Here is a 26420-nt window from a genome sequence, read left to right as displayed (position 1 = left end):
TTTTTCAATGCTGTGACATTTTTTATATTTTTTTCATAGTAAATTTGTTTTTCTAAATTTTTATATCATATCCAAGTGCTCGTTCATCATATGAAATTGTTTTTGCTTTGCCCTTACATATGAAAATCAAAAACTTCCATATGAATTTTATTTATATGCGAGGGCATGCGGGAGTGCCTTGAAAATTTTTTTTTTTATATTCAAAGTGTGAATTTGTATCTGTGCCTATGATTCAGGGCAAAACAAAAACAAAAGTGCTACAAGAGTTGAGCAGCCCTGGTCAAGCCACTGCCTGTACCTCAAAGTGAAGAAAAGAAAAATTGTAAAATGTCAAGGAAATGGCAAGTTGTACTAATGAGTAAAAATTCGCTGAGCTTGCGGAAATTTTGGAATTCACTAAATTTCAATTTTTAATAATTTTTTTTTGCAATGTTTTTTAGAGGTCAGTTTATGAAATTTTAAATGAGCACTACAACTGAATACGGCCATTTTAGTCCAATTAAGGTCAAAGGTAAAACTTTCCGGCTGACAGGTGATCAAACCTAGAGAAGTATGCCAGCGCAGAAATATCAGCTTGAGCTAACTTTTTGTAGAAACTAAGAAACGGTGGACAAAAGGCCTAAAAACCACAGCCAAACAACTTCTAGAGGTACCAAGGGCAGTCAACCTCAAACACCTTATACGACATGGCAAAATTCAAAAACTTTTCAACAACGAAGAAAGATTTCCTCTTTATGGGATGGATGGGTGACATAAGGTCAACGACCATAAAGTCAATTTCATTTATAACCACTTCAAATAACCGCAAGATCAATTGAAATTATTACCATATGAAGTGGTAGTAAAGTCCAATTTCTATTGTTTACAATGTCAACGATATTGACATTATGACCATTCTGCTCTTCTGAATTGGTTACAAAGTCAATTAGTATTTTCCCAAGCGGCCAAAAGGTCAATGACTTTGTACACGGAATATGATTCAGAAGAGCCAGCAGACAGCACTTACACTTCAATCACGAAGCGGTTATTGCTAGGCGTGTTGACCGATACCAAGATTGAATAGCTTAAGTCGCCGGACCCAGTCGATGTCCCAGCTATACTACAAATTTATGATATTCGATGGGTGCATAAGACTGAATCATGTACCCCACTTATGGAGAAATGCTTGTGTAGCTTTCCTACCAAAGGCGGAGAACATCGGTCACATGTATCCCAAAGACTACAGGCCCATCAGCTTAACATCATTTCTGCTGAAAACTTGTTGAGTGGCTGATAGATGCGTACATAAAGTCCAAACGCGGATGAAAAACTATTCTCCCCAACACAATATGCGGACACCAAATACAAATCTGTAGATGCGGCACGGCATTGGAAGGTTAAAACATAGAGAAAGCCCTGGAGTAGAGGCAGTATGCTTTAGGAGTCATCTTAAACATTGCCGAGGCTTTCAACATTGCCTCTAATTGGGCGTTCCTGAATGGTCTTAATTACATTGAAGTACATCCAGCCATAACAAAATGGATCAGCTTCTTCTTAAATTGCAGGAAAGATACCTAACAATCGGGGTTATTGTGGCAGGCAGCAAGGCAGGGTATTATAACATCTGCTATGGACGCTGGTTATCAACAAACGGCTCACATGGTTCGAAGAGGAACCCGTCATACTTACGGCGTATGCAGATATTGTTGCAGTGTGTCATAAGTGAAAAGCGTCTTCCAACCATCTTTGATTTTTCGGGCGCTACCGGATATACATAACTGGATACCTATTGTTGGGTAGAACGCTAACGCGGAAAACACGGATTTGGTCTTTTTTAAAATTAGGTACAAAGTCCCGCATTGTATAAGGCCTAACCTAGGAGGGGTGGCCCTGCAGGAGAAACCTTGCCCATAGTTATCTAGGAATAATTATAGTCACTAAGTTGTCGTGAACTCTCAACGTGGAAAAGAGATTTGGCAAGAACTTGGCGGCACTTTATGCATATAAAAGATTGCTATGGCATATGAGGTGTATATCGGCCTCTCTCTCTTTTTGGGAATTTACCTATACTATGGAGAGCCGAACATAAAAGAACCTACCACTAAAGATAACGGGAGCCACGAAACCAACACCGACGGCTGCATTGTGTGTCATTCTGAATTTTCCAACTGTAGACCTGGTCGCGAGGAACATAGCCTTAATAACTGCAACGAGGCTCAGTGGCTAAGGGCAGCTTGAGCGCAGACCATGTGGCCAGAGCAGCATACCTTCAACAATTACTGGACGAACAGGCTCTCATATTCCCTACCTACACTTCGAAGGGACCCTAAGAGCTAAAATAGGTGGATAATTGGCACAAGCGTATCCAAATAGCAAAAGAAACCATACACGTGTGCACCGATTGTTCCAAAGTAATGGAAGGAGTAGGGTTTGCGGTATACTGTGCTGTTCCGGAAATGAACATATTCTGCAAGCTGCCAGATCACTGAAGCTTCTTTCAGGCGAAAGTATTGGCCGTAAAGAAAGCAGAAGAAACACTGGAAGAAAAAAGCTTAAATTGCAGCGGTGTCAACTTTTATATTGAGAGCAAAGCAGCAATTAAGGCAATAATCTTGCAAAGCACAACATCTTAAAGTGTGCTAGAGTGTAAGTAATCCCAGAGCATAAGGGAGTAGATAAAAATGAAAAATCCGATGAGCTAGCTAAAGTGGGTGCATTCCTCGAAGCATGCTCCGTATACCTCCCTATCAGATTGGGCGAGGTTAAGAGGAGGCGCAAATTGCACATGAACCAACCTGGAAATGCGTGAACCCAAGCGCGGCGTTGTAAAGCGCCGGAGTTCATGTGTAAATCTTACAATCTTAGACTAACAAAAGTTACGCTTACCATTGAAAAGAGGGGACTGTAGGCCCATGATAGGTAGTCTGACTGGGCACTGCCTTCTGACGTCGTATGCTTTTTAAATAGGTATTTTCAGTGATAGCAGATCTAGGCAGTGCGGGTTGGAGGAGGAAACGATCGAGCACGTTTTGTGCTTATGTCCTGCGCTTGTCGGGCTGTGACTCCACTCAGTGGGAGTGATATAGTTATAAGCTCTAGAAACAGCAAGTGATATAGATCCCATAAAGCTGCTAATATTTGCCAAGGTGGAGTTATACTATGACACGGATCCAAGTTTTTTATAGGGTTTTTCAGTTTGGTCGTTATACAAGCTTCTGGTAACACTATAGCCTCCTTTTGTATATCTGAGGTCCTCACGAAGCGGCCAGTTTAACCTTACCTAACAGCAGTGAGGTATTTGGTATACCTCTTGGAAACTCCAGATTATTTTGCATGCGTTCCATCCCTTTTTTAGTGTTAAACGATTTTATGTATTAAGCGGTTGTAATCTTCCTATCTTTTCAAGTGTTTTCACCTTTTACGTTTTTCAAAAGGTATTGTAATTAAAATTTTAAGAAAGTTGTGAGAGTTTATTTTTGTTTCGCTACTTTATTTACTGCTTAAAATAAACCCACCACTGAACAACACAATTTCCGCTTGTCTGCACTGGCCGGGCTAAGCATCAATTCTGGCTGCAAACTTTTGCTTGAAATTAAGCAAAAGACGCTGACGCATGCAACACTTAATTTACTTAATTTGCACTTTCGTGTCAAAACTGCGCTCAACAAGCAACAACACAAACATACAAAGTACAATAGCGAAGAAAAAACTAGCAGTGGCAAAATTTGTTTATTTTGTATATTTTCGATATTTTGAAAACAAACCTCTTTCAATTTTGTAACTGAAGCCATGCGAACCAACCTAAAAAGCGTTTTTGAAAAAATTCGGAAATTTGAAACAATTTGCGAAAATTTCGAACTTTTATTTGGATATCTATGTTTTTTTTTTTTGAGTACACAGTTTTTTATCCCAATCAATTTTAATATAACAAAGTGTACACTTTAGAACTCTTGAAGTTCGCATTGATTTTTGACAATATTTTCGAAAGTTTGTTCGGATTTTCTTCCATACATAAAAAATTGTTTCGCACTTTGTGTGAAGGATTCTAAAACACCCAACGATTTAATATTTTCAAAAATCAATGGTACTTTTGAGAGACTAGCACCTTTTTAACTGAAATTGATTTGGCTACAAAATTGCATACTCAAAAAAAAAGCTGAGAACTTTAGACAAATTTCGAAATTTTCGTAAATTCTTTCGAATATTATCAAATATATTTTTGCAATTGGCTTTCATTGTTTCAGTTACGAAATTTATTGAAGTTTTTTCTTGCAATATCGAAAATGTAAAAATATAAATAAAATTCTGAGAATTGCAAGTAAAAAATTAGAAGTTTTCGTAAACTTTTTTCGAATTTTTCGAAAGCGCTTTTGAGATTGGCTTGCATAGTGACTGCTGCAAGCTTGTTTTTGAAATATCTTATTTATTAAAAATATAAAAAATTCAGAGTATTCCGCGTAAAATGTTCGAATTTTTCGTAAACTTATTTGATTTATTTAAAATTTCGTAAAATTTTTAGAATTTTCGTAATTTTATTTATTTGAATTTTTTCGAAGACGCTTCTGAGATTGGCTTCCATAGTTCCGATTTCGAAATTCATAAATACTTTTCTTGAAACATCGAAAATATAAAACTTTAAAAATATTTAGAGCATTCCAGATAAAAAGTTCAAAATTTTCGCAAAATGTTTTCGAAAACGCTTTTGAGATTGGCTTGAATTGTTTCAGTCACAGAACTAAAAATGGATTTTTTAACATCGAAAGTATCCAAATATAAACAATATTCAGAGAAATCCAAATTAGAAATTTGAAATTTTCGTAAACTTTTGAGAATTTTCGATTTTTTTCGAAATCGCTTTTAAGATTGGCGTGCATAGCTTCAGTTAGGGAACTCAAAAAAGTTTTTTTAGTATTGAACATATTAACATATTAAAAAAGTTTTGAGCACTCCAACTAAAAAGCTGAACATTTCCCGAATTTTTGGATTTTTATCACATGCATTTTTTTTTTGGTAAGATGTTTTTTGAGACTGGATCCGAACCAGTCTCAGTGACAAACTTCAAGGAAGCTTTCTTCTTAAAATATTTGAAATATAAATAAAATTCAGAGCAATAAAAATAAAAATTTTAAAATTTTTGTAAACTTTTTTCGAATTTTCGAATTTTTTTCGAAAACGCTTTTAAGATTGGCTTGCATAGTTTCAGTTATGAAATTCTCTGAAGATTGTTCTCAATAGATCGAAAATATAAATATAAAAAAACCTCAGAGCACTCCATGTTCAAAATTTTTGTAAACTTCTTTCAAAATGTTCGAACTTTTTTTCGAAAATTCTTTTGAGATTGGCTTGCATAGTTTCAGTTACAAAATTCATAGAATTTTTTTCTTAAAATATTTAAAAAAATATAAAAATTTGCCACTACTATTTTTCTGTTCGCTTCTGTATTACTGTCTATTTTAAGGCGCATAAACATACTAAAAAACATAAACATCTTTTCATACTGGCCAAAGGACAAAGTTGTTTTTCCAGTTTCTTATTTTCCTCACATTTTAAGAGTTTATATCTAAATATGTAAACAAGAAAGTTTGTACAAAGTGGTTAGACTCAAACTTAGAATATGCTTTTTTTTAAATAATGCTAATTACTTATTTTTTTCTTTTAGATTTCCGCTTAACCACGAGCCCTATGGTGTATGGGTCTCTTATGTACCTGTTGCACTATTGTTGGTGGCTATTAGGTTAGGTTAAACTGGCTGGTCCGTGAGGGCCAACCTTAGACCGAATGAGTCCATCAACAATACAGCTGAAAAGCCCTTACGGAAACCAGGAAAATAGCTTCGCTCTCTTGGCAAATACTAAAAGTTGTCTAGGACCTATTCTAATTGCTGCTCCTAGATCTGATATCTGTGCACCCCTAATAGGTAGAGACTTAGCCTTGCGGGCGCAGGGCATGAACACAAAACCTGCGCGATCATTTCCTCCTCCACATGATCTTCGACATTTTACAGCCCTGCGCTTGGGTCCATGCCTTTCTCGCTTTGTCCATCATGCGCAGCTCTCGCCCAATATGATTGGAACGTCTACCGGGCAAGCTTCGAGGAATGCGTCCTCTTCATATACCGCAGACCTTACCATCGATGTCTTATACGGCATAAGGTAGTCTGTTCGTCCCGTAATTGATCACGCTATACTACTATCACCGTATGGTCTGCACTCTAGCTGCCATGAAGCACCTATATATTTTGTACAAGGTTTGCAGGAGCATAAACCTCCTACCCAGACCTCCTTAGGCCGATTCGGAACCTTATACCTTGTTGATAACAAGACTATATCCGTCTTCTCTGTGTTGGCACTCAACCCGACATTAGATGTCCAAGTATGTATATCCCGAAGCGCCCGATACGTCAAAGTGCTTAATGGTGGAAGGCACTATCCACTTAATAAACCCGCGGTGTACGCCGTTGCTATGATGAATGATTCTACCAGGAATTGGATTTCGAACTAACTTTCTGCTTTTTTTTTTTTGCTTTCGTAAAAGCAACATGGGGGTTTTGCCCAAGTTCGAAAAACAGCGCATCAGTTGGTTGTTGTAGCAGTGCTTCGCCCCACATAACAGCCGCGACCGATCACAAATTGTCATCAATATCCTCTAAGGGGAGTCCAAGGATACTTGCTGTTTCAACAGGGGTGGACCATAAGGAAAGGGGTGTTAGAGGCGTCGGTTCCACATTACAATTAAAGAGATGGTTGGTGTCATGTGGGGACACATTGCAAGCGGGGCATACATTTGGTATCTCGGGGTTGATTCTGGATAGGTAAGAGTTTAACCTGTTAGAGTATCCAGAACGGAGTTGAGCAAGAGTGACACGCGTTTCACTGCGGAGTATGCGTTCCTCTTCCGTAAGTTTTGGATACTTTTCTTTGAGTACTGGATTCACCGGGCAATTCCCGGCATAAAGGTCCGCCGCCTGTTTGTGGAGTTCACCAAGGACCTGCTTGTGTTTTTTCGCTTCATACGGCTGGGTTCTCAGGTGCCGTTTTTCCTTAAAATGCTTACGGAGATGACTCCTTAAGCCCCTAGGCGGTGCTGGCTCATCAATCAGATGTCTGTTGGGATGCTCAGGTTTCTGGGTATTCAACAGGAACTGTTTGGTCAGCATCTCATTTCTCTCCCTGATGGGGAGTATTCTCGCCTCATTATGCAGATGGTGTTCTGGGGAAATAAGAAGACATCCCGTTGCGATTCTGAGAGCAGTATTTTGGCAGGCCTGTGGGTAATTTTTAGGCTTGGCGACCATATGGGTGACGCGTAGCACGTAATCGGTTGGCTAATTGCTTTGTATGTAGTCATGAGCGTTTCTTTATCTCTTCCCCAAGTACTGCCAGCGAGGGATTTGAGGATTTTGTTACGGCTTTGAATTCTCGGAACAATTGCGGCTGAATGCTTGCCAAAATGTAGATCCTGATCAAACGTCACACCCAAGATTTTGGGGTGTAGGACAGTCGGTAGCGTAGTGCCATCGACGTGGATGTTCAAAATGGTCGAAATTTGGGACGTCCATGTTGTAAATAAGGTCGCGGAAGATTTAGTCGGTGATAATGCCAGGTTTCGCGAGGCGAAAAAACTGGAGAGATCAGGGAGGTAGCCGTTTATTCTATTGCATAGCTCATCGATCTGTGGGCCTGGGCCTGTGGCCATTATTGTGTGTCATCGGCGTAGGAAACGATTGTGACTCCTTCCGGTGGTGAAGGTAGCTTAGATATGTAGAAATTAAACAAAAGTGGGGACAGGACACCACCCTGTGGCACCCCTTGTTTAATTTTTCTTGGTTTTGATGTTTCGTTTCTAAATTGCACCCATGCCTGCCGACCACCCAGATATCTTTGCGGTCCACCTTTTAAGACATGGGGGAAAGGTAGACCCTTCCAGGTCTTGCAGTAACGAGCCATGGTTGACCGTATCAAAAGCTTTTGATAGGTCTAGCACTACGAGTACTGTTCTATGGTGGGGGTTTTGATTTAAACCGCAATTTATCTGGGTGCTAATGGCATTTAGCGCGGTGGTAGTGCTATGGAGATTTCTGAAGCCATGCTGATGACAGGCGTCTTTGCTACTGGCGACAGGAGAGATATCGGACGATACGACTCTCCTATGTTAGCTGGTTTCCCAGGCTTTAGTAGCGGGACCACCTTGGCCATTTTTCATTTTTCGGGTATGACAAAGGTGGAAAGAGACAGGTTGAAGACATGCGCTAAATATTTGAAACCCTCTTTCCCTAGGCTTTTAAGCATCGGCATGGCTATGCCGTCTGGGCCCACTGCTCTGGATGGTCGCCCTGTATTATAACTAACGTTAGTTTTTACCTGTGGGCATCATCTCCAAAACTTTCTGGGAAAAGCTTTTGCTAAACCAGTTCGCCCTACGGCAGTGGTTTATCAAACCATAAAGGGGTTGTTCTACTGAAACGATTAGCGTCCCTAAACCACTTGTCATGATTTGTGACGTTTTCTAAATATTATTCGCTCTAAAATGCAAAAAAGCGTTTGTGCCAATTAAAATTAGCTAACGCTAACTAAGTGATATAAATTTAGAAAAATTATATATATAAGAACAACAAAAAACCTTACATACTTAAATACTTACGTCCACATTACCATTCCACATATAATGCATCCCAACTGCCGCCGGATCGTGGTGCGTTTGCCCAGTCATATGTTCAGCCATAACGGCACTCATCCAATGCACTAAACCCTGTGTGGGATTTTGTCCCTGCACACCACCAATTGGCATGCTGGCAGCTACAGCTGCAGCCGCGCTTGCTGCTGCTGGTGCAGCACTAGCCGCTGTAGGCGAATTAGGCGTCGAGGCGGAGGAATGCAAAGATTGATGGGTTTGTTGTTGCTGATTATTCAGATAATTGGCAGTTGTGGTGTGTCGTTGTTGTTGCTGCTGCTGTTGTTGTTGTTGTTGTCTTACAGGTGAGTTTATTCGCGTTGATTGTTGTTGTTCGGGCGATTTTAATGTATTGTCAAAATTGTGCGTAGTCTCATTAGCGTTAGTTGCGTGCGTGTCTGTACCGCTAATAGGTGGAGTTGGTGTAGCCGAAGCGGAAGGCGGTAGCAAAGAGTTTTGATTATGTGCGGATTGATTGATAGAAGCACCACTGTTCGTGCTTGTCGGTGTTGTTATTGTATTCAGTGCAGCTGATGCAGGCGGTGTAATTGCTGTTAAGGGCCACGTGTAATTGTTGGGTTTCTGTCGTAAGAAGAAAGCGAGAAGTGAAAAAATAACAAATTTTCAATACAGTTATAGAGCAAGGATTATTTTGCAAGTATGGAATTGGATACAATTTTTTATTTATAACGCATTCCGAAGGAATGTTGCAAGTAACCATATATACAATAGTGATGTCAATCTGTCGTAACAGTGATGCCAAGTATCGATAGTTTCGCCAGTTTTTATACTCAGTTGAGCAGAGCTCACAGAGTATATTAAGTTTGATTGGATAACGGTTGGTTGTACATATATAAAGGAATCGAGATAGATATAGACTTCCATATATCAAAATAATCAGGATCGAAAAAAAATTTGATTGAGCCATGTCCGTCCGTCCGTCCGTCCGTCCGTCCGTTAACACGATAACTTGAGTAAATTTTGAGGTATCTTGATGAAATTTGGTATGTAGGTTCCTGAGCACTCATCTCAGATCGCTATTTAAAATGAACGATATCGGACTATAACCACGCCCACTTTTTCGATATCGAAAATTTCGAAAAACCGAAAAAGTGCGATAACTCATTACAAAAGACAGATAAAGCGACGAAACTTGGTAGATGGGTTGACGTTATGACGCAGAATAGAAAATTAGTAAGATTTTGGACAATGGGCGTGGCACCGCCCACTTTTACAAGAAGGTAATTTAAAAGTTTTGCAAGCTGTAATTTGGCAGTCGTTGAAGATATCATGATGAAATTTGGCAGGAACGTTACTACTATTACTCTATAAGTGCTAAATAAAAATTAGCAAAATTGGATGAAGAACACGCCCACTTTTTAAAAAAAAAATTTTTTAAATTCAAATTTTAACAAAAAATTTAATATCTTTACTGTATATAAGTAAATTAAGTCAAAATTCAACTCCAGTAATGATATGATGCAACAAAATACAAAAATAAAAGAAAATTTCAAAATGGGCGTGGCTCCGCCCATTTTCATTTAGTTTGTCTAGAATACTTTTATTGCCATAAGTCGAACAAAAATTTACCAATCCTTCTCAAATTTGGTAGGAGCATAGATTCTATGACGGTAACTGTTCTCTTTGAAAATGGGCGATGGAAGCCACGCCCAGTTTTTATACACAGTCCACCGTCTGTCCTTCCGCTCGGCCATTAACACAATAACTTGAGCAAAATCCGATATATCTTTACTAAACTTAGCCCACGTACTTACCTGAGCTCACTTTTTCTTGGTATAAAAAATGGGCGAAATCTGACCATAACCACGCCCACTTTATCGATATCGAAAATTACGAAAAATGAAAAAAATGCCATAATTCTATACCAAATACGAAAAAAGTGATGAAACATGGTAACTGGATTGGTTTATTGACGCAAAATATAACTTTGGAAAAAACTTTGTAAAATGGGTGTGACACCTACCATATTAAGTAGAAGAAAATGAAAAAGTTCTACAAGGCGAAATCAACAGCCCTTGGAATCTTGGCAGGAATACTGTTAGTGGTATTGCATATATAAATAAATTAGCAGTACCCGACAGATGATTTTCTGGATCACATTTCCACATTTTGGTCGATATCGCGAGAACGCCGTCACATATACATCTAAGGGTCACTTGCTTTTAAAACCCTCATTAATACCTTTAATTTGATATCCATATCGTACAAAAACATACCAGAGTCACCCCTGTCCCACCCTAATGGCGATATCTCGAAAAGGCGTCCACCTATAGACCTAATGCCCCCTCCCTCTTAAAATGCTCAGTAACACCTTTCGTTTGACACCCATATCGTACAAACATTCTAGAGTCACCCCTGGCCCACCCTAATGGCGATATCTCGAAAAGGCGTCCACCTATAGACCTAGTGTCCACTCCCTCTTAAAATGCTCAGTAACACCTTTCGTTTGATACCCATATCGTACAAACATTCTAGAGTCACCCCTGACCCACCCTAATGGCGATATCTCGAAAAGGCGTCCACCTATAGACCTAATGCCCACTCCCTCTTAAAATGCTCAGTAACAGCTTTCGTTTGATACCCATATCGTACAAACATTCTAGAGTCACACCTGGCCCACCCTAATGGCGATATTTCGAAAAGGCGTCCACCTATAGAACTAAGGATTACTCCCTTTTAAAATACTCATTACCACCTTTCATTTGATACCCATATCGTACAAACACATTCTAGAGTCACCCTGGCCCACCCTAATGGCGATATCTCGAAAAGGCGTCCACCTATAGACCTAATGTCCACTCCCTCTTAAAATGCTCAGTAACACCTTTCGTTTGATACCCATATCGTACAAACATTCTAGAGTCACCCCTGGCCCACCCTAATGGCGATATCTCGAAAAGGCGTCCACTTATAGACCTAATGTCCACTACCTCTTAAAATGCTCAGTATCACCTTTCGTTTGATACCCATATCGTACAAACATTCTAGAGTCACCCCTGTCCCACCCTAATGGCGATATCTCGAAAAGGCGTCCACCTATAGACCTAATGCCCACTCCCTCTTAAAATGCTCAGTAACACCTTTCGTTTGATACCCATATCGTACAAACATTCTAGAGTCACACCTGGCCCACCCTAATGGCGATATCTCGAAAAGGCGTCCACCTATAGAACTAAGGATTACTCCCTTTTAAAATACTCTTTACCACCTTTCATTTGATACCCATATCGTACAAACACATTCTAGAGTCACCCTGGCCCACCCTAATGGCGATATCTAGAAAAGGCGTCCACCTATAGACCTAATGCCCACTCCCTCTTAAAATGCTCAGTAACATATTTCGTTTGATACCCATATCGTACAAACATTCTAGAGTCACCCTTGGTCCACCTTTATGGCGATATCTCGAAAAGGCGTCCACCTATAGAACTAAGGATTACTCCCTTTTAAAATACTCCTTACCACCTTTCATTTGATACCCATATCGTACAAACACATTCTAGAGTCACCCCTGGCCCACCCTAATGGCGATATCTCGAAAAGGCGTCCACCTATAGACCTAATGCCCACTCCCTCTTAAAATGCTCAGTAACACCTTTCGTTTGATACCCATATCGTACAAACATTCTAGAGTCACCCCTGGCCCACCCTAATGGCGATATCTCGAAAGGGCGTCCACCTATAGACCTAATGCCCACTCCCTCTTAAAATGCTCAGTAACACCTTTCGTTTGATGCACATATCGTACAAACACATTCTAGAGTCAACCCTGGCCCACCCTAATGACGATATCTCGAAAAGGCGTCCACCTATAGACCTCATGCCCACTCCCTCTTAAAATGCTCAGTAACACCTTTCGTTTGATACCCATACCGTACAAACATTCTAGAGTCACCCCTGGCCCACCCTAATGGCGATATCTCGAAAAGGCGTCCACCTATAGACCTAATGCCCACTCCCTCTTAAAATGCTCAGTAACACCTTTCATTTGATTCCCATATCGTACAAACACATTCTAGAGACACCCCTGGTCCACCTTTATGGCGATATCTCGAAACGGCGTCCACCTATGGAACTAAGGATCACTCCTTTTCAAAATACTCATTAACAGCTTTCATTTGATACCCATATCGTACAAACACATTATAGAATCACCCCTGGTCCACCTTAATGGGGACATCTCGAAAAGGCGTCCACCGATAGACCTAAGGCCCACTCCCTCTTAAAATGCTCAGTAACACCTTTCATTTGATACCCATATCGTACAAACAAATTCTAGAGTCAGCCCTGGTCTACCTTTATGGCGATATCCCTAAATGGCGTTCATCCATAGAACTATGGCCTACTCTCTCTTAAAATACTCTTTAATACCTTTCCTTTGATACACATGTTATATTTTCCTTATTTTGTCTCCATAGCTCTCAACTGAGTATGTTATGTTCGGTTACACCCGAACTTAGCCTTCCTTACTTGTTAAAAAATAAAATATATATAATAGTATTGACATCTTTATGTCAAACATACAGATTAGGCCCGGCCGATTTGTGGGGAGGCAAAAAAATTGCCCATTGCTCTGTGAGAATCATATTCTAGGGATCAAAATAAGAAACTTTGCCAAAGGAAGCATACCTCTAAAACGAATTCTGGTGTCCCTCAATTTGGGTCGAACTTTTGGGTAGGGGCAATTTTGAAAAATCCCACTTTGACCCATTTAGAGTGCTCCAATCGAGTCCAAATGTATAACCGACCCCCACTAACTTTGGAGGCCCGACCCACCGATGCCAGTGGCACAACCCCTGTAACCCCCCTGGGGGTTCACCATACAAACATTTCAAAAAATCGCCGGTTTTGCACTTTACATGAAAAAATCAGCGAAATGCCTATGTTTTTTTCTTTTTTGAGTTTATTTTTCTCTTTAGAAATTTATTTAGTCAGAACATATGTAAATGAAAAAATGAATTTAACTTAGTAATAGAAAATAAATTTAAAATAATTATTAGAAATTAGCGTTTGTACAACCCTTTTAAAACCAAGGCATCACTATGACACAATTGCAGATCGTAAAATTGCTTGTGTTGTTTTTTTCAAGCCACCACAAGACACAGCAAGTAGAATTGAAATTACCATTTCATTCTTATTACCTCGTCTCGTAGACCATATATAACGCAACAGTTTTTGTGAATGCATTAAGTCGTTGTGAAGAACTCAAAGTGTGAAGTGCTAATTTCAGATAAAAAAATATTTCAAAAAAAATAATAAGTGAAGTGACCATTCCAAATCAAAAAGTTTACAATGAATCCACCATCCTCTACACCGCAAGATGAAGCAACTACATCAACAACTATCGAAAACCCAATGAGTCATATACCAAAGCATGATGTTACTGTTTTTGGTGTGTCTACTGATTTAACTGATCTTAATTTACCAACCCATCTGGATATCCTGAGATATTATTGTTACTTAAGCGAACGTGCTAAAACAGAACAAAAAAAGTGTTTCCATCAATAATTCTTTATTCAAGTACAAGATAAGTTGATTGGAATTTGGGAAAAACTTGGTATGGAAATAATGATGAAAAAAAGTGTATTTAATAAATTGAATAAATTGCTTGACAAGTATCAAGAGCAAATCAAGAGAAGAAACAACACCCAGCAATTTACAGAGTACGTAAAATCTCTGGAAACAATTTTTTACATTGGAACATGTAAATGCGATTTGAAGGCAGCTCTGTGTGCATGCGGCTGCGTTCCCGGACGCCTCAAAGAGTTCATGCACGATCAACATAATCAGAGAAGACTAACAATGGATGCATTTATGATGGAAACTGAAGAGCAAGGAGCAACGTCTATGTCATCAATGCCAACATACCAAGATCCCGATGATTCAACATACGCACCGACATTGGTTCAAGAAGATATGGATAGAAGCATAAGTTCACAATACACAGAGAGATACGATTGTTTTAACTTTGCCTTGGTATGTGACAGATTTGGTGTACCTGACAGAGTAGCATCAGCATTGGGAACCGCTCTTTTGCAAGTTTTTAAAATTAAAGATAAGCATGGGAACCTCTCATCATGGATAAATCGATAGTTCGCAGAGAAAAAGAGAAATGCAGAGAAGAAGTGCTTCGCAAACGGTTAGATGATACCAATTTTTTAGAGTTTTCATTCGGTGGCAGAAAAGATGATACTTTAACGATATATAAAATTGATGAGAAGTATCATACTAGGATGGTAAAAGAACCTCATCTTGTTATTTTGAGAGAACCCAATTCTGAATTAATTGGTTACGTAAGACTGAAACATGAAACCGCTGAATACAAAACAACCAAATTAAATGGTTTTTTCAACGATAAAAATATATCACACGATGCATTAATTGGAATATGCACTGACGGTGAGCCAACAAACACTGGCCTACACGGTGGAATTATACGACGATTCGAATTGCTGTTAAGAAGACCATTGCATTGGTTCGTTTGCCTTCTACACTTCAACGAACATCCGTTTCAGCATTTGTTTGAAGCTTTGGATAAATCAACCAGCACTGGACCAAGATCGGCAACCGGAAGACTGAGCCATCAAATCGAAACTCGTGAAACTCTTCCGGTAAGTTATTGCTATCACTCATTTATTATAATTGTCAAACATTTTTAATTATTTTATTATTATATATTTTCAGGCGGTGGACGGCTTCCAGAAAATTGAGTTGCAAAATATTCTCCCTGCTCGAGAAAAAATTGAATTTTCCACCGATTCGAAGTACTTATACAACATGGCCCATGCAATTTCTAGCGGCGTGGTTCCGGTGGATCTGGCTAACATCAAACCAGGGAAAATTGTACATTCTCGGTGGCTCACCAAGGCCGCTAGATTATTGCGATTATATGTGACAACGGATAACCCAGATGCAAATTTAAGAATTCTGGTTGAATATATAATTAAATGTTATGTGGCAATGTAGTTCAATATCAAGTATTACAGCTCTGTGGTATACGGTAGTGCATTATTTTTCAAGTTCATTGGTTGGTCACGATTTCTAGAACCTCGTTTACGCAAAATTGTCAATCAAGTAATTAAAGATAATTCATATTATGCGCATTCGGAAAATATCTTGTTATAAATGTTGTTTGGTGATAGCAAAGAAAAGCGCGACTGTGCCATCAAGAAAATTCTATGCTATCGAACCGATGTTGAAAAAACCAGATATAAACTTTAATTGCACAAGTTATACGGAAATGATCAATTTGAATGATATAAATATCGTATTTGAACCACCATTCACGCGAAGCATTCCGTACGATACATTGAAAGAATATTTAAATCAAGATGATTCACCGTTTAATGATCCAAAAATTCCATTAGAGAGCCGTGCGAAATTGCCCAGACTTGAAAGTAAAAAAGACTTCAAACAATAATTTTTTTTAGTTTCTTTTCTATAACTCACTTAAATTAATTTTTTCATTTACATATGTTCTGACTAAATAAATTTCTTAAGAGAAAAAATAGATATTATTATAAATAACTAATAAATATTATTATAAATAAATAAATAAAAATAAAGAAAAAACATAGCCATTTAGCTGATTTTTTCATGTAAAGTGCAAAACCGGCGATTTTTTTAAATGTTTGTATGGTGAACCCCCAGGGGGGTTCCAGGGGGTGTGCCACTGGCATCGGTGGGTCGGGTCTCCAAAGTTAGTGGGGGTCGGTCATACATTTGGACTCGATTGGAGCACTCTAAATGGGTCAAAGTGGGATTTTTCAAAATTTGCCCCTACCCAAAAGTTCGACCCAAATTGGGAGACACCAGAATTCGTTTTAGAGGTATGGTTCCTTCGGCAAAGTTTCTTATTTTGATCCCTAGAATACGATTTTCACAGAGCAATGAGCGATTTTTAAATCGACCCGCCCTTATACAGATCGAACCTTATGAAGTTATGATGTGCATACTTCCTGTACATCGGGGCCAACGGTCATGAAGGGAGAGTTGCAATATCCCGTTTAAAAACAATAAAATGTTGGAAAACAAACAATTTTTAGCCTAACTTTATAATCATGAAGGCGACGGGTAAGTAAAAGGCTTCAACCCTTAAGATCTACCCAATTCTCATGAGACGAACGCGCTAAAACTGCTGCCATCGACACTAACACGCTAAACAATCTCGTCAGAATGAATCTATGCAAACGCTGCCAAACAAACAGCGTGAAAAATACATTTAATGATAGACAAGAAAATAGCAGAGGTAAGAAAGAGCGGGTATAAACGAGGGCCAGCCACTTGGGGCAAGCTACTGCCGAAGCAGAGTTATGCAAAAAAGAGAAAAAGCACCTGAAGCGGCTTCTGTTAACAGCAGGAACCGGAAATGGCAAACGATCTTCGAGAAGATGTGAACAACGACCCTTCGGGCATGCGTTACAAAACAGTACTAAACAAGTAAGAAAGGCTAAGTTCGGGTGTAACCGAACATTACATACTCAGCTGAGAGCTTTGGAGATAAAATAAGGGAAAATTACCATGTAGGAAAATTAACCTAGGGTAACCCTGGAATGTGTTTGTATGACATGGAAGGCATTAAAGAGTATTTTAAAAGGGAGTAGCCCTAAGTTGTATATCTGAAGGCGTTTTCGAGATATCGACCAAAATGTGGACCAGGGTGACCCAGAACTTCATCTGTGCATATATGTAATACCACGAACACTATTCCTGCCATGATTCCAAGGGCTTTTGTTTTCGCCCTGCAGAACTTTTTCATTTTCTTCTAATTAATATGTTAGGTGTCACTTTTACAAAGTTTTTTCTAAAGTTATATTTTGCGTCAATAAACCAATCCAAATACCATGTTTCATCCCTTTTTTCGTATTTGGTATAGAATTATGCATTTTTTGAATTTTTCGTAATTTTCGAATTCGAAAAAGTGGGCGTGGTCATAGTCGGATTTCGGCAATTTTGTATACCAATACAAAGTGAGTTCAGATAAGTACGTGAACTAAGTTTATTAAAGATATATCGATTCGTGCTCAAGTTATCGTGTTAACGGCCGAGCGGAGGGACACGCGGATGACTGTATATACAAACTGGGCGTGGCTTCAACCGATTTCGCCCATTTTCACAGAACATAGTTATCGTCCTAGAATCTATACCCCCACCAAGTTTCACAAGGATTGGTAAATTTTTGTTCGACTTATGGCATTAAAAGTATTCTGGACAAATTAAATGACAAAAGGGCGGAGCCACGCCCGTTTTTAAATTTTCTTTTATTTTTGTATTTTGTTACACCATAACATTACTGGAGTTGAATGTTGACATAATTTACTTATATACTGTAAAGATATTCAAGTTTTTGTTAAAATTTGACTTAAAAAAATTTTTTTTTTAAGTGGGCGTGTTTGTCTTCCGATTTTGCTAATTTTTATTTAGCGCACATATAGTAATAGGAGTAACGTTCCTGCCAACTTTCATCGTGATATCTTCAACGACTGTCAAATTACAAATTGCAAAAATTTTAAATTACATTCTTTTAAAAGTGGGCGGTGCCACGCCCATTGTCCAAAATTTTACTAATTTTCTATTTTGCGTCATACGGTCAACCCACTTACCAAGTTTCATCGCTTTATCCGTCTGTGGTAATGAATTATCGCACTTTTTCGGTTTTTCGAAATTGTCGATATCGAAAAAGTGGGCGTGGTTATAGTCCGATTTCGTTCATTTTAAATAGCGATCTGAGGTTAGTGCCCAGGAACATGCACACCAAATTTCATCAAGATACCTCAAAATTTACTCAAGTTATCGTGTTAACGGACGGACGGACGGACATGGCTAAATGAATTTCTTTCTTCGCCCAGATCATTTTGATATATAGAAGTCTATATCTATCTCGATTAGTTTATGCCTTTACGGATTACCGTTATGCGAACAAAATTTATATACTCTGTGAGCTCTGCTCAGCTGAATATAAAAATTGTGGGCCAGAATGCCTACACCGGAGCTAGATACAGCTGAAATGGATAAAATAGTAATATCTACAGACGATATAATGGAAAATAATGACGTCCATATAAGCGCATATGAGGAACCTCCGCCATTTACCTCGGCAGAGTTACAACTTGTAGCAAGAAGCTTAAAAAATTATAAGGCCACAGATTTTTTCCCGAAACATGGAAAAAGCAGCAGCTTGTGCTAATTGCTAAAGGCAAAAGCGACCCGAGTTCGTTTTTCCAAGGCTCTTAAAACAACGTATAGTAGACGCCGAAGAACAAGCAGGAGGACCACCACTTAGAGAGGGTCCGCGTATCATGAAATTCACACGCGGATCAGCACAGGGATATAAGCTTGGTCCTGATTTGTGAAACTCCAGTAACGATGAAATTTTCAATCTTAATATGCCTTATGGTTAATTTTTAGAGGCATACGTAGGCGAAATGTCTGCCGTCCTTACAGCCTGAAACAAATAAGAAGCACGTATAAAGCTCAATCTAGCATGATACGGCTAGATAAGGTTAGGTTAGGTTGACCCGGCCGGTCAATAAAGACCACACATTAGATGAATGTGTCCACGTGTTATCAGAATATGTTTGACGACCAAACGAAAGGGGCCCATTCGGGTGTCTGGACTTATGTTATATAATAACTCCGATCTCTTGACAAATACTAGAAGACCCAGCTTAATTGCTGCTTGGAAACTATACCGCCCCTTATAGCTGTAGCCTTCACCTGGCGAGCGCGGACACGAACACAGAACGTGCTCAACCATTTCTCTCTACAGCTCGTACTTCCTATACCTGCTGTTACTGACGAAACCTAACTTATAAGCTCGTGACGCCAGAAGGCAGTGTCCAGTGAATATGCCCATCTTCAGCATTAGGTCTTTTCTCTTCAGAGATACGAGCCACTTTGCGATTCTAATATCGTAGGCCTTGCACATGATCTTAGAAGCTTTGCAGCCGCACGCTTTTGTTCACGCCTTTCCAGCTTGATGGATCATATGCAACTCATGTCTCATTTTGATCCCTTCCAAATTGATTGGGACGTCAATCGTCGATTCAGCGAGTGTTGCACCCTCCTCTGCTAACTCGTGGGTCTTTTCATTACTTTCTATCCCTTTATGGCTTGGAACCCAGTATAGATGTATGGTCCGGCCTGAGCGAAGTTTTCCCGATGATTATTTGTATTCTAGAACACTTCCTAATGAAGTACTGTGTGATATTATTGCCTTAATCGCCGCCTGCTTACCGATATATATAATGACGCAACTGCACATTAAACAATTTTCCTCCAGAATTTCTGCTGCTTTCTTCTCGGCTATAATTTCCGCCTTAAAACTGCTGCAGTTCTAGATCGCACACAAGGTGTTCAAATATTAAGGAGTAAGTTTAAACTCCCGACTAACACATTGGGCGCAAACAACTGAAAGAAGGAGACTTCTAAATCTGTATCGTTGCTAAGCAGGCTGGTCTCAAACGTCGATGGACCAACAGAAAGCAGAAGGAAACTGCTGATGGACGTGACCCTATACACGTTACTGTACCGCTACTAACTGCGGGCAAACGCACTTCGTAGAAAGAATCGTTGTAAGCTTCTTACTGTAGTACAGCGACCTGTAGATCTGCGAGTAGCCTCCGCTTATCGCCCTGTTTCGGGACCAGTTGTACAAGTGATTAGCAGAACAATCCCCATCGACACTTTAGCGCTGGAAAGAAGACGGTTATGGAAACATAAAGAGCAGACAGATCAAGAACATAAACATAGCAGGGAAGAAACGTTTAGACTGCGGCAAGGACGGTGAGAAAATGAATAAAAAGACAGATGGACAGCGAACCTAATAATAGATGTTAAAGCATGGATCACCAAAAGCCTTGGCGAGGTAAATTACTTCATTACCCAAATGCTCTTCGGGCACGGGTACGTCAAAAAATATTTGCAGATGATAAATGAGGCCTAAAACACATTCTTCAAATGCTCGATAATGTTACAGCAAAAATGATGGCCGGCCCAGAAGAGTGGTAACAATTAAGGAACTTGGATGCAGGAACAACACAATCCGTTTATGAAAAGCGACCATGATATTATTCGAAAGCAGCTGCGGAATGGATGACGGTTCCAAAGGGTGGGATTTTAGTCCACGGGCAATTACGGCATATTCGGCATTTTCCATCCCAACCCTTTCAAATTCAGCCTTCTTCTTCTAAATTTAGCACCAAGGTAGTGCAATGGGAACCAGTGATGTGTGATTGTGCAGTATTCGAATTTTCGGGGTGATATCAAAACTTATTGTGGAGCCAATGCTGTTGCTTCTTGTATTGGCGTAATGGTAGATAAGAACATAAAGCCGCTGTGATAGTGTGATCTGCTTTTCACACAGAATGACCTGGGTTCAAGTCCCGACCGATGCAACATACAAACCATTTTACTTCCTTTATATTAATTCCGCTTTTCATACAAATCTTGCAATCGATTTTTAATTAACTTCTCATTGAGCTACAAACGTGAAACTTTGCACATAGGTTAGAACACCGTGACAATGAAACAAAAGGAAAAAAATCCGTTAGGTGGCGCACGGATCGAAATAATTAGATAAGAATTTGAAAATTATCAAACCAGGGGTCGAATCGTAACATACGATTCGTGATAGAATGCTGTTTTTAAAATAACAATTGGTCCGAAGTGGCGTATAGGATTAATGAAATATGTGAATTAGGGACAACGCGTACTCACTAGATCCATAATATATTGTTATTTTTTTAAATAGCTGGAAAGCGTAGTTTAATTAGCTTGAGTGAAAATAGTTTTCGATCCGTGTTCGTATGTTACGATTCCATAGCAGCTTTTAAGCAACTTCTCGATTAGCTAGAGACTAGAAATTTCAAACTTTATTCAGGGGTCGATAACAGCCGATGACACGATACAAAAAGATTCGCTAGGGGCCGCACGGGATGAAATATTTAGAAAAATCGTACGAAACGGAGGGAATTTTGGGATTGATTTTTATGTAAGTTCTCATTCAGCTACATCTGTAAAACTTCACAGATAGGATGAGTCGCCGAGAAAATTTAAGAAAAGGAGAAAAAATTCCGTTAGGTGGCGCACGGATTGAAATATTTAGATAAGAATTTGGAAATTTGGTGTTTTGAGATCGATTTTAAAGTAACTTCTCATTGAGCTACAAACATGAAACCTCAGAGACAGGTTAAGACACCGTGACAAAGGAACAAACGGAGAAAAAAATTCCGTTAGGTGGCGCACGGATCGAAATATTAGAAAATAATTGGGAAATTTTGAACCGGGGTTTAAGTAACTTTTCGATGAGCTAGAGGGTAAAAATTTAGAGCTTAATTGAGATGTCGATGACAGCCGATGACTCAATACAAAAAGTTTCGCTAGGGGACGCACGGGCTGAGATATTTAGAAAAATCAAACGGAACGGAGGGAATTTTGGGATTGAGTTTTATATAAGTTCTCATTGAGCTACAAGCGTAAAACATAACAGATAGGTTAAGATGGCGTGACAAAGGAACAAAAGGAGAAAAAAATTCCGGCGCACGGATCGAAATAATTCGATAATAAATATTTAGATACGAGTTTCGAAATTGGGAATTAAGAGATCGGGTTTAATTAACTTCTCGTTGAGCTAGAGACTTTAAATTTCAAACTTAATTTAGAGGCCGATGACAGTGAAAACATAATAAAAAAGTTTCGATAGGGGGCGAAAAATCTTACGGGACGGGGGGAATCTTGCGATCAAATTTTAAGAGAATTCCTCAACACAGTAAGTTTTTCACCTTGTAAATCATAAGGCAGTACTCTTTTCCACCTAGAATTGAAAAGGAGAAAAGAAAATAAAAAAGTTGGTAGGAAAGGGATATTATTAGTCAATCAATTGCGCTCCACCTTTATATTTTTACTTCTCATAAATATATTTGCCATTTTTATGCCAAAATTTAAAAATCAAAGTTTAGCAAAAATATGTCGTTATATAAGGAGGCATTTTTCGCTGATTTTTGTCCATTTATATAAAGGAGGTGCTTAAAATTTTTTTATTTTATTTTTATTATTCTATTTTTCGAATAACTTTTTTCAGCGCTTCATGATTTTAGAACAATAACAAAAAGTGCGATTTTACACACCAAAATTTTGTTGTGTGAAGAAATAAATAGATCAATCGGAGTTAAAATCTGATTTGATTTTCAGGTAAACTTATATATTGGAGCCTTGTAAAAGTTTAGGTATCGTGGCGAGCAGAAAATTAGAAGTGTTAATTTTTTTCAAGTATTTCGTCAATTAAATTCTTCTTGTTTTATTGTCGATATTTCATGATAAAACTTCTATGAATTTCGTGTCTGAAGAAATAAATAGATCAATCGGAGTTAAAATCTGATTTGATTTTCAGGTAAACTTATATATTGGAGCCTTGTAAAAGTTTAGGTATCGTGGCGAGCAGAAAATTAGAAGTGTTAATTTTTTTCAAGTATTTCGTCAATTAAATTCTTCTTGTTTTATTGTCGATATTTCATGATAAAACTTCTATGAATTTCGTGTCTGAAGAAATAAATAGATCAATCGGAGTTAAAATCTGATTTGATTTTCAGGTAAACTTATATATTGGAGCCTTGTAAAAGTTTAGGTATCGTGGCGAGCAGAAAATTAGAAGTGTTAATTTTTTTCAAGTATTTCGTCAATTAAATTCTTCTTGTTTTATTGTCGATATTTCATGATAAAACTTCTATGAATTTCGTGTCTAAACCTGTACAAAGCAATCTCGTAAACTCTTGCGAAAAAATTCTAAAATTGAAAAAAATTTTACGAAAACTTCTAACTTTTCCATAAGAGGCTTTTGGATTATTTGAGTATGTAGCTTTATAGCCCAAACAATTTTGTTCTGACAAAGTGGAAGTTATAGGTCAATCCAGCGATTTTTCCAAAGGGTGCTTAAGATTTTCTTTCATGTGAAAAAAAAAAAATGATCACGCTTCGTATGGAGAAATATCTAAAACACCCTTCGCGAAAAAATTGTCCAAAAGAAATGTACCTTTGCAGACTTAAATTGATTGGACTACATGACTGCATACTCAAAATTTTTATAAACTTTTTTCCAATCTTAACATTTTTTCGAAAACGTTTTCGAGATTGCTTTGTATAGTTTCAGTTACAAAATTCATGAAAGTTTTTGCTTTAAATACCGAAAACAAAAAAAAAAAACGAATTTAAATGACAAAATTTAAAAAAAAAATTGCCACTGCTATTTTTCTGCTCGCTGCTGCAAATTAAACATTAACAAATAAAATACTTATCCTTTCTTTAACTAACATTTTTTTCAGCACCCAAGCTGCCATTCGAAACATTAGCTGCCTCTTCGCTGTAAATCGCTGCATTTTTCGCGCCATGCTGCACAGCAGCAGCCGCTGCAGCTGCAGCTGCTGAGAGGAATAAGCTGCGTGAAAAATTAGCAGTTTCCGGTGAGTGCGTACGCTGCAGCAGTGCTGGATAACGTTGCACCACAACTGATGTTTTACGCTCACTTTCGTAGCGTTGCATTTCATCATCATCTAGTAGGTTTCTTTGCTTTTGTTGTTGTTGCTGCTGTAGAGCAGTAGCACTAGCCAACAAACTCTTGTAGAAATCGGCAGGCATTAAAAATGGTGGTGGTTGTTGCTTTGGCGTTGGCGTTGGCGTTAATCGCGGTGCTGGTGCTGGTGCTACAGTAGCTCGCGTTGGCGTTCGAGCTCTTGGTGGGGACGCGGATGGTGGCGTTAGTGAAGTATCACATTTTATTGAGCTCTTGCAGTCCTCTTCTACGTCGCGCGTACGTTTGTAATAGCGCGAAGCTTCCTCCCCAATATCGGCCATTTTTTGTGACGCAGCGGAGGCCACACGGCGTTCGCTGGCAGCATAAGCCAAAAGACGCTGCGTAACATTTTGGCGTGGAGACGCAGGCGAGTAACTGTTTATAGAACTGGGTGACATAGTCATTATTTATTTCGTATTTATTCTTCAATAATAGTTTGGGGTATTTCGTAAGTTCTCTCTGTAATATGTCCGTTTAAGAGTTCACGCGGTCAAGTTAACAACTTTTAATGTTCACAAACAAAAAAAAACTTTAAACTTTCACTTTTGATGCTTGACTATTGACTAAGCGAGTTTTCACTCAAAACTTTTAACTTTTTCACTATCGTTGCGAGCTAATTTTCTTTTGCTGTTTATCTCTTTGCTTATTTTCTTTTACACTGTGCAAGTAATCTCTTACAGCGCTTTGTTTCCGTTCACCGTACTCTGATTAGATTTCTTTTTTTGCAACATCTTTATTATATATTTTTATTTTTTTGTACATTTCATTTAACAATCTTCAGAATTATTGTGCACCAACAAAATAAGGACAGTCAATTAGTTTGTTTGAGGAAGGCGCCGAAGTTACGCCCAGCTTTCATAATAAATTTTTTTTTAATTTTATTTCTATGATATGATTAAGTTTTATTTGAGGAACTTTTCCCTTAGTGCATTGTATTATAATTTATTGTTGTAATAATTTGTTATAATTTTTTGGTTTTTCAGGAACTTTAGTTTCATTATGTTTGAGTTCAGGTCTTGAGACGCGGTTTTGTCATCTTACCTATAATTTTTTTTATTATCTACACGATTGAAAATTTTGGTTTATATTTTGAAAGTTTCGGTCCAAATATATGACCAAACTTTTTTGGTTTTAAATGCAGTCCTTGAAAATTTTGAAACGAAATGCGCTCATACGATTGGTTTTGAACTGAAACATTTTTGTTTAAATTTTAATCCAGAATACTACCATTTTTCAAATTTCTGTACAAAAATTTAAACCCAAATATACTAAAAACTGGGTTTATCCACTCATAGATAATATAGACCAAACAAGTTTAAAAACGCGGTACGGGTAAAACTTTTTGGTTTTAATTTTAAACTTTTCGTCAAAAATCATATTTTTCAAGTGTCTGGACTAAAATTAAAACCAAAATATCTTAGAAGTTACCTAAAACTGTAAATTGTTTTAAAGTTATTATAAAAAAGCTTCAAATAAGCAATAAACTCTGCTAGGTTTAAAAAATAAACTAAAATGTTTGACTGTGTATTGTTTTTTTTTTCTTTCGGGGAAATCAAAATTGAATATGATGCGAAATACCAGACCTGTTAACACGAGTGAAAGTTGATACTCCGGCTAAGAAAATATTATTATCGGAATCTGCCTATGGAAGCACAGCAATGGGCGCCCCCACTCCATCACCAGAGGATAAATCTCCCTGTGGGCGCTCTCAGCCCAATAAAATAGGTTTCACAGCCTAGAGGTTTTCCCCATTTAAATCTCTTCGCTTAAACGGCGTGACCCTTTTAATGGTTCAAAAGCTAGGTGACTTAATGGTCCTCTGGATGGAAAGGGTGTACAGAGCGTGATCACTTTGACGTATGTTCCACAAAGCTTGAAGGAAACAAAAATAATATTTTTGCACACGAAGGGCAGACGAACACAAAAAAATACCAAAGCCTACAGACCAATAAGCGTCACATCCTTCCGGCTTAAGATTCCTGAGAGACTTTTGGACATCGACATTTGGGCAACAACAACAGGGCCAAACCTTTCAAAGGCGCAGCATGCTTACATAAAGGCAGGCCAACAGAAAACATAGAGAGTGCATTCAATTATATAGAAACCAGCGCTATTGTCAAAGCGATAGGAAAGGGGCGGAGTAGGCAATAACATAGGCGGTTGAACACAATCTATCCTGGAGAAC

The 26420-nt window shown here is 38.5% G+C and overlaps 1 protein-coding gene across 3 annotated transcripts in view; it reads right to left on the bottom strand.

Annotated features, from left to right (window-relative positions):
* Window positions 1–26420, bottom strand: part of LOC137236496 (zinc finger protein rotund-like) — a 371834-nt gene that overhangs the window by 255766 nt on the left and 89648 nt on the right. For all 3 annotated transcript variants that reach the window (XM_067759172.1, XM_067759171.1, XM_067759173.1), the window contains exon 3: window positions 8620–9231. In XM_067759172.1, the coding sequence (XP_067615273.1) occupies window positions 8620–9231 (612 nt within the window). The remainder of the gene's footprint in view (window positions 1–8619; window positions 9232–26420) is intronic.

This window comes from Eurosta solidaginis, chromosome 1 (genome assembly GCF_040869045.1).
Source record: "Eurosta solidaginis isolate ZX-2024a chromosome 1, ASM4086904v1, whole genome shotgun sequence".
Lineage (NCBI taxonomy): Eukaryota > Metazoa > Arthropoda > Insecta > Diptera > Tephritidae > Eurosta > Eurosta solidaginis.
The sequence above is the reverse complement of the archived record's forward strand: the minus strand, read 5'-3'. Positions and strand labels throughout refer to the sequence as shown.